The following is a 9,179-nucleotide window of genomic DNA, read 5'->3' as shown; positions in this document are numbered from 1 at the left end:
TCATTGTTGTTTGGCGGGTCCGGGCTGGGGATTCGAACCCGCCACCTTAGGTGTACGTGGCTGGCGCCTTAGCCGGTTGAGCTATAGGCGTCGAGCCCTGGTTTAGCTTTCTAATTAAAGTCCTGGAAGTTTGCTTTCAGTCCAATGGTATATGATCTCCAAAGTTATCAGAAATTTGTATTCAAGAGAAGCTGTCAACCTTTCCATTATTTTCCTTGAAGGACAAACTTTGGACTTGGTTACAAAAACACCTTCTGAGATGAATCAAAAATTTATTACTGATGATGTATACTAAGACAGGCTAATATTATAATATTAGAACATGTGTACAAGCAATCCACAGAAAACTAACAACCATTTCCTATCTGACAATATTTCCTATGCAGTTTTAGGACATTGAATAAGCCTAATGTCTTTCTCAGACTTTCAGTGATCTTAATATTTTAAAAAGCCCACTTTAGAGTTTTGATTTTGGAAGGTTTGTCACATATCAAAGGCTTAAAACATTTCTTTAAATAGGATCACAAGTCAAAAGATTCTAAAGACAATATAGGAGGTTATATGGGTAATAAACTTTAACCCTTTTAAAATGTAGTCTTCTCTGTTAGCCAAAACCCTAATACAGACAACACAGGGATTGTTTCTTTTCTTTTCTTCTTTTTAATTACATCATAGCTGTGTACATTAATGCACTTATGGGGCACAATGTGCTGGTTTTATATACAATTTGAAATACTTTCATCAAAATGATTAATATAGCCTTCACTGTACTTTCTTAATTATTGTGTTAAGACATTTATACTCTACACTTAGGTTTGACATGTACCCCACTGCTTTTTAACATTGTAATGGAAGTCTTAGCCATCACAATCAGGCAAGAGAAGGCAATCAAGGGTATCCAAATAGGATCAGAGGAGATCAAACTTTCACTTTTCACAGATGATATGATTGTATATCTGGAAAAACCCAGGGACTCAACTACAAAACTCTTAGAAGTGATCAAGGAATATAGCAGTGTCTCAGGTTATAAAATCATCACAAATCTGTAGCTTTTATATATACCAACAATAGTCAAGCTGAAAAAACAGTCAAGGACTCTATTCCTTTTACAGCAGTGCCAAAGAAAATGAAATATTTGGGAGTTTACCTAACAAAAGATGTGAAAGATCTCTATAAAGAGGACTATGAAACTCTGAGAAAAGAAATAGCTGAAGATGTTAACAGGTATTGTTTCTTTCAGGTTGTTTACCAAAAAGGTAAAAAAACAAAAAAAACAAACAAAAAAACTTTCTGTAGTATTATTTTTAAATTAAAGGGAAACAGGCTAACTAAATTTTACAAGTCATAGCCAACTAGATCACATGTAAATTCCTTTTATGAATTCTATTGAACCTACACAATCTACAAACATGCTAAACTTTGTTTTGCCCTGCTTTTCACTTTTCTTGAATAATTAGTCATTCTGTTTCCAGACAAAATTTACTACACAAGATCCTTTCTTACACAATGCTGTTTTTCTATCTGTTTAATCTTTCTTACTTCCCAAAGAAACCACTTTTCACAAAACAGGATCATGGTTTATTATTTAGTCATCTTTTATAAATTTAGTCATTCACTTAGCCAAACTGATAATTAGAAGATTTTTAAAGGCAAAAAATTAAATAAATAAAACTTATTCTTGGGCGGTGCCTGTGGCTCAAAGGAGTAGGGCACTAGCCCCATATGCTGGAGGTGGTGGGTTCAAACACAGCCCCAGCCAAAATCTGCAAAAAAAAAAAAAAAAAAAATTATTCTCTGACAGAGAAAAGGCTCAGTTTCCCCAACTACTTGAGAGAGGAGGCCCAGGCCCCATATTGGGCAGTTATTTACAATGCCAGAGACTTCTGGGAATATACATTAAAAACTCAGGATGCCTGTAGCTCAAAGGAGTAGGGCATGGACCCCATATGTCGGAGGTGGTGGGTTCAAACCCAGCCCTGGCCAAAAACTGCCAAAAAAAAAAAAAAAAGAAAGAAAAAGAAAAAGAACAAAAACCCCAGAACTCAAAGGGTCAATCAATCTACCATTAGAGAGTTAATGCAAATTTGTTAAACTATCTCTTTGCCTGCTAAAAACTGTGGTTGGTATGTTACAGGTAACCTTGAGATAAGGTACCAACATTCAGCAGAAGACTCAAGGTCAGTTACTCACTTGAGAACTTCGTGAACAAAAGGGGTCCTCTTTACTTTCTAGAATAGCAGCCATTTTTCTTTCTTAATTGGCACTGCTCTATCTGGCTAAATTTCCTGGAACTGATCCTTACTTCCACTTCTGTAAATCTGCACATGCTTTGACACCTCTAGTGAGGGGCAATATGGTAATTCCTTTGTCTGTCTACTGTAGTCCAATAAAAGGACAGGGACAGAACTGATCAAGGAGCTTGGCCATTTTGGATTCTGGTCTGCTGCAGCCCTTTTTCTCCTATCTCTGGTGTTTGTGTGATTCTTTTTTTCCACCAGGCCTAGATTCCTGCTACATAATCAGCCAAGGTATTACATTTTAGAATGACTCAGACATTTTATGAAACATAACATGACTTTAAGGTTTTAAGTTACTTACAAGTGTTCTGAAACCTCAACATACGCATCATTTTTTAAGTCTTTCCTGGTCCTTTTAAGTCTCACATGACCATGTGGTATCAAATATGGCTGCAAAGGACAGGACCTATCTGTGTCCTTAATTCATTTACCAGGTGCAGAGTTTAAGACAGAAAGCAGGAAGACAGGAGGGTTCAGTTTCTCCCAGAATAGCCAGAGGACAGAGTTGGAGCAGGGAAAAAGGGGCCTTGTGGTCTTGACTGTGTTCTGTAGCTGCTGGCCTAAGTACAGAGAACATGTCCTTTGGGCTTCACCATAGCCACCTATCTAGACCTCAGAGTTCAGAATTCAGAGGCTCAGGAATTAGGAATATAAGCTCTAGCAGATTTAGAAATATGACAGTGGTGGCAGTTCTATAATCTTTGGACATTTGAACTTAGTCCTAAAACTAGTTTTATTTATCAAAGAATACCAAAGTCACCTGAACAAAAAGGCATTTGAGTTCTTTTATGTTTTTCTCATAGAATAGTTGATGCAAGTGTTTACTTTTTCTTTTTTTTTAAAAATCAATTAGTTAGAGCTCTTTTGCATATTTTGATAGTGAAATATCACAGGCACATGACATATACAGACACACAGACATAGAGATGGAAGCAGAGTTTGTATTTGCTGGCTTTAAACATATATTTTTATTCCAACTATTAATCTTTTTTTTTTTTTTAAGAGACAGAGTTGCACTTTATTGCTCTTGGTAGAGTGCTGTGGCATCACAGCTCACAGCAACCTCCATCTCCTGGGCGTAGGCGATTCTCTTGCCTCAGCCTCCTGAGTAGGTGGGACTACAGGCACCTGCCACAACATCCAGCTATTTTTTGTTGCAGTTTGGCTGGGGCCGGGTTTGAGCCTGCCACCCTCAGTATATAGGGCCAGAGCCCTACCCACTGAGCCACAGGAGCTGCCCCCGACTATTAATCTTTTAATTATCTTAGCAGTTTACTTAGGTTTTATTTATTTTTCAGTTAATCATTCTTACATCTTATAAATTAAATATATAAATATAGTTTTAATTACTGCTTTTTTTTTCCTGGAAGAAAATCACTTTATTCTAATTACTTCACAAATAATATCAGAACAGCTGGTTTAAGGAAGCCACACCAACATCTGCCCCCAATCCTTTACCATCTCAGTGAACTTCTACACACTAAGAACACCCTCTTCCGCTACAATTCTGAAGAAAGGAAGGTAATAATAACAGAGGTTTAACTGATGGTTTTACCCTTTATACTTTCATTATCAATTACATTTTTATGCTAAATTAACTTGGTCTTGAAAGGCAATTTTCCTTTTCTTCAATTTGTACTTCTTGATTAGGATAATCCATTTGCAAGTTTGCATTGTTTCAGCACCTCATTGAACCCCTCACAGAGCTTTATATCAGTTTGGTTCTGGGCACATTCCAAAAACTGTTTCATCTCATAGAAGCAAAGGCCAACCTGCTGCTGCTGTGCTGGTTGGCTGCCAAGAGGCTCCTGGTAAGTGATGTCGGGGTTTGAGGGCTCAGCATTATGTCCTCCACTGAAGCCCCCAGTGATGGCATGACCCAGAGTGTGCCCAACTGCAGAACCCACAGCCACACCAGCTACAGTAGTTGCCATTTGGGCCATCAGACCAGGCTGTCGGGGTGCAGCAGCAGGTGAGCCAACTGCAGATGGTGGGGCTGCTGCTGGTGCTGGCCTGGGTGCAGTTCTCATCTCAGGTGCCCGGCCAGCCGGAGGGGCCATGCGGGAGGTGCGGCTTGGGCTTCCATGCGGCATTGCAAGTGTGCAGAGGGTCGGCATCTAGAGCTGAGGAAATCTGCAAAGCAATTACTGCTTTTTAAACTCATAAATTCTACCAAGAAGAAAGAAACCTAAGTATTTTAACCAGACTTGTTATTTTAAACAATGTAACGTCATATAATTATCCAAGGATCCATTCCATTTTTTTCCAGAGTCAAGATGATACATAGGCCAGGCTGTGTTACAGTAAAATTTCATTGGCTTTTAGTTACAGGCATGTACCCATAGAGACCAATCAAACAGAATACACCCCATTGGGCTATCATTTGGGATAGAGGCCTGAGTTCTCATAATACAGACTGGATACAGAAACACCAGATTTCTTTCTTTTCTTTCTTTCTTTTTTTTTGGTAGAGATAGAGTCTCACTCTGTTGCCCTCGATAGAGTGCCGTGGTGTCACACAGCTCACAGCAACCTCTAACTCCGGGGCTTAGGCAATTCTCTTGCCTCAGCCTCCCGAGTAGCTGGGACTACAGGTGCCCACCACAACGCCTGGCTATTTTTTTGTTGCATTTTGGCTGGGAACGGGTTTGAACCCGCCACCCTCGGTATATGGGGCCCGCGCCCTACCCATTGAGCCACAGGCGCCGCCCAAAACACCAGATTTCTTGAGAACAAAACCAGAATTGACAAGAACTGAAGTTCTCAGCATACAACTAAGAGGACTGATGTTTCGTAACACCAACTAGATACAGATATACCAGATTTCTCAAGAACAAAACCAGAACTGACTAGAGCTAAAGTTCTCAGCACACAACCAGAATAAAGCAGGTGGACCTTAGTGAGTGATGATGATAGGAGGTGTGTGAGAGCAGACTCCCAGGAGAAATCTGACAGTGCTGCCAGGAGCATTGGAGCACTGCACCCTTGGGCTCGCCTGTCTAGGTGACCACTAGGCTTCCCCAGTACAGCACTTACACAGTACTTTTGGCAATTCTGGAGAACAGTAAGAGTAGCTTCTCCAAGACCTTTCTCTTCTTCCAAAATTTCAGTTTTATGCATAATGGTTCACAGTAAAGACCACAATAACCCTTATTTTAGATCATCATCAGCACTAAAGAAAGCTGATAACAAAAAAAAAAAAAAAAAAAAAAAAAAAGTCTATGCCTAAATTTTGTGATATCCATCACCATAGTTAAGCAAAAAAGTCCTCACAAAATCTGCATGTGGCCGGCATACAGAGGATCCTGTTTTTCTGGTTGTATCCAATTGAGTGGCTTCTATATCTTTCTGAAACATTCTATACCTTCCTCTTTAATAATTTTGCTCCCTTGTGTAACTCCTTCCTACACCTCCCCATCTTAATGCATAACGTTCCTGTCTTTCGTGTTTTCCACACAGTAAATCAGCAAGTATTTCATATTAGTTTTCTTCCATCTGCTGTGATTCAAACCTCTAGAAAGACTTCTGTGATATCTCTCACCTCTGACACTTGTACACTTGATTCTTTCATTCTGTATTTCTTTTTCTTTTCTTTTCTTTTCTTTTCTTTTTTTTGAGACAGAGTCTCACTGTGTTGCCCTCGGTTGAGTGCTATGGTATCACAGCTCACAGCAATCTCCAACTCTTGGGTTTAAGTGATTCTCTTGCCTCAGCCTCCCAAGTAGCTGGGACTACAGGCTCCCACCACAACACCTGGCTATTTTTTTGTTGCAGTTGTTATTGTTGTTTAGCTGGCCCAGGCTAGGTTCGAACCCACCATGCTCGGGTGTATATGGCTGGCACCATAATCACTGTGCTATGGGTACCCAGCTTAGTCTGTATTTCTTTGATTCTTTGGATCCCCTCCTCTGCTCTTTAACACTGCCTTTTGGTGCAAATAATGTCTCCCCAGCCCAGGTGAGAAGTCTTAACTTCTCAACAAACTTTAAGGAACTTGATTCCCAGCTGCAGTTTTTTTTTTTTGTTGTTGATTCAGTTTGGTAGGGGCTGGGTTTGAACCTGCCACCCTCAGATATGGGGCAGTGCCCTACTCACTGAGCCACAGGCACTGCCCCCAGCTGAAGTTTTTCTTCCCTGGAAGAAGAGTTTTTTCAAGTATTTCAAAGAATTTCATAGGAATAAGAAACAATAGAACAAGAAACCTCTTGGGAAAAGTTTTGTTATAGTTTATTGTGTATGTTTCTGGTTTAGTTCCCCGACTAGAACACCAGGCCCCCAGGAGACAAGAGCCAGAATTTTGCAGAAAATTAGCACTCGATTTTACATATGAGTGAATGAATGAATGACTCTTATTCATAGATAAAAGGGTCCTTCACAATTTCTTTTGTAAAATTTGGATTCAAGGTTGGGATTATTCTGTAATCCTAGCATCCTTGGGGGATGAGGCTGGAGGATCACTAGAGCTGAGGAGTTTGAGACCAGTCTGAACAAGAGAAAGACCAGACCCTGCCTGTATAAAAAATAAAAAACTTAAGTTGGGGTGTGATGGCTCCTGCCTGTAGTCCCTGCTACTTGGAGGTTGAGGCAGTAAGATCACTTGAGCTCAGGGATGAGGTTGCGGTAAGTTATGTCAGCACTGAACTCTAGCCAAGGTGACAGAGCAAGACTATGTCTCAAAACAAAAGAAAAAACAAAAAGGACTGGGCTTGGTACCTGTAGCTTAGCGGTCAGAGTGCTGGCCACATATACTGGGACTAGTGGGTTCCAGCCTGGCCCGGACCTACCAAGTAACAATGACAACTACAACAAAAAAATAGCCCGGCATTGTGGAGGGTGCCTGTAGTCCAAGCCACTTGGTGGCTGAGGCAAGAGAATCACTTACACCCTAGTTTGAGGTTGCTGTGAGCTCTGATGCCACAGAATTCTACTGAGGGAGATATAGTGAGACTCTGTCTCAAAACAAACAGAACAACTGGATTCAGTCAAAAGGCCACATTTAAGGATCTAGAAGGCCACCTGTGGCCTGAAGGCTGCACGTTCCCCACTTCTGGTTAAGAGCATAGGGCCTGAAGCCAGTTTTCCTGGTTTCAAATGTTGGCTTGCACATTTCTGAGTTTCTAATTAAACTATGTTTATGGATTTGAAAAAGGATAAGTATTATTTGTTTCACAGTGTTGTAAGTATTAAGTGTGTCAATATATGTAAATTGCATTCAGTCTCTGACTTTGAGCATTTATGGACTTTACAATGGTGCAACAGTGATACTGCATTCAGAAGAAACCATACCTCAAGTACTTAAACAATAACTCTGTTTTTCACTTTCAGTTGTGTATTCAATAAATTACATAAGCCATTCAACACTTCATTATAAAATTGGACTTATATCTGGTGATTTTGCTCAACTATAGGCCAATGTAAACTTTCTGAGCATGTTGAAGGTAGGCTGGGCTAAGCTACAGTGTTTGATAGGTTAGGTGTATTAAATGCCAGGCATTTTTGACACCAGGCACAGTGGCTAATATTTATAGTCCCAGCACTTTGGGAGGCCAAGGCAAGAGGATTTCTTGAGCTTAGGAGTGTCTGGGATGCAGTGAGCTATGATCTTGTCACTACACACCAGCCTGGGTAACAGAGAAAGGCCCTCTCTTTTTAAAAAAACAAAATGTATGGCCAGGTGCAGTGGCTCATGCTGCCTGTAATCCCAGCAACTCTGGGCGGCTGAGGCAGGTGGATCACCTAAGCTCACGAATTGGAGATCACCTGGAACCAGAGTAAGTCCTCATCTCTAAAACTAGCCAGGCATTGTGGAGACGCCTGTAGTCCCAGCAACTTGGGAAGCTGAGGCAAGAGAATCGCTTAAGCCCAAGAGTTTGAGGTTGCTGTGAGCTATGACAATACAGCACTCTACTGAAGGTGACAAAGTGAGACTCTGTTTCAAAAAGCAAACAAATTACTCCCAAAACACAAAATGCAGTTTTTGACTTTATTTTCTTTTTCTTTCTTTCTTTCTTACTTTTTTTTTTTTTATTAAATCATAACTGTACCTTAATGTATTTAAGCGTACAACATGCTGATTTTACGTACAATTTGGAATGCTTACATCAAACTGGTTAACATAGCCTTCACCTCTCTTACTTAGTTGTTGCGTTAAGACATTTGTACTCTTACTAGATTTGACATATACCCTTGCATTTACAATGGGTTTATTGCAAGGCAATCTTAGTCTGGGACGCCACACGCGATCCCATATTTAGCCAGTAGATGGCATCAAAGTCCTCGATGTCAAAATTGTCCTGCCAGCCTCTCCTTGTGAGCTGCAGGTGGTAGGCATTGTAAGAGGGGAAACACCAGGACTGAAGAAGTTCATCTTTCTCCCTAAGGCTCTGTTTAGACTTCAAACCTAGAGATACTGGGATATGTGATTATGGTGTGAAAAGAACAGCATGTATTTGAGTATTGCCTGACTGGAAAGCCAGCAGACCTGGCTTTTAGTTCTAATACTGTGTGTCCTTGGGTGAATTTCTGAACTTGTCTGGGTTTCAGCTTCCCTCTCTCCCTGTCTGTTATTTGGGAAATGAAGTAAAAGGACAATGCAAAATGGACATATAGGAAAGTGGAAAAAACGTAAGAGAGAAGCAAGGAAGATAACTGTAGGAATTAGAATTGGAGGTGAATAGTGATGGTATGATAAGGGAGGGGAACTATTAAAAAAGAGAGAACAGAGGAGATATTAAATTTAATTCATCTTTTCTGACAAAGATATTTACCTCCATTTACCATATTCTCAGTCTCTACCTCTCTCTCACGCACACATACAGAGCTGGCTATCATCTATTGCTGTGGTATGATGGATGAGGAAGACAGAGGGTGGGTAATTTAAAC

At 40.4% G+C, this 9,179-nt stretch overlaps 1 protein-coding gene and 1 pseudogene across 1 annotated transcript in view; both read right to left on the bottom strand.

The window, feature by feature from the left end:
- Positions 1-3,924: 3,924 nt before the first annotated feature.
- On the bottom strand, positions 3,925-4,390 carry LOC100944186 (annotated as a pseudogene).
- Positions 4,391-6,388: 1,998 nt separating this feature from the next.
- LOC100941757 (olfactory receptor 2H2) overlaps positions 6,389-9,179 on the bottom strand; it is a 3,788-nt gene continuing 997 nt past the window's right edge. Inside the window, exon 2 of the mRNA XM_003789254.3 lies at positions 6,389-6,431. Coding sequence (XP_003789302.1) covers positions 6,389-6,431 — 43 coding nt within the window. The remainder of the gene's footprint in view (positions 6,432-9,179) is intronic.

This window comes from Otolemur garnettii, unplaced genomic scaffold (assembly GCF_000181295.1).
Source record: "Otolemur garnettii isolate 467f Iridium unplaced genomic scaffold, OtoGar3 scaffold00031, whole genome shotgun sequence".
Classification (NCBI taxonomy): domain Eukaryota; kingdom Metazoa; phylum Chordata; class Mammalia; order Primates; family Galagidae; genus Otolemur; species Otolemur garnettii.
The sequence above is the reverse complement of the archived record's forward strand: the minus strand, read 5'-3'. Positions and strand labels throughout refer to the sequence as shown.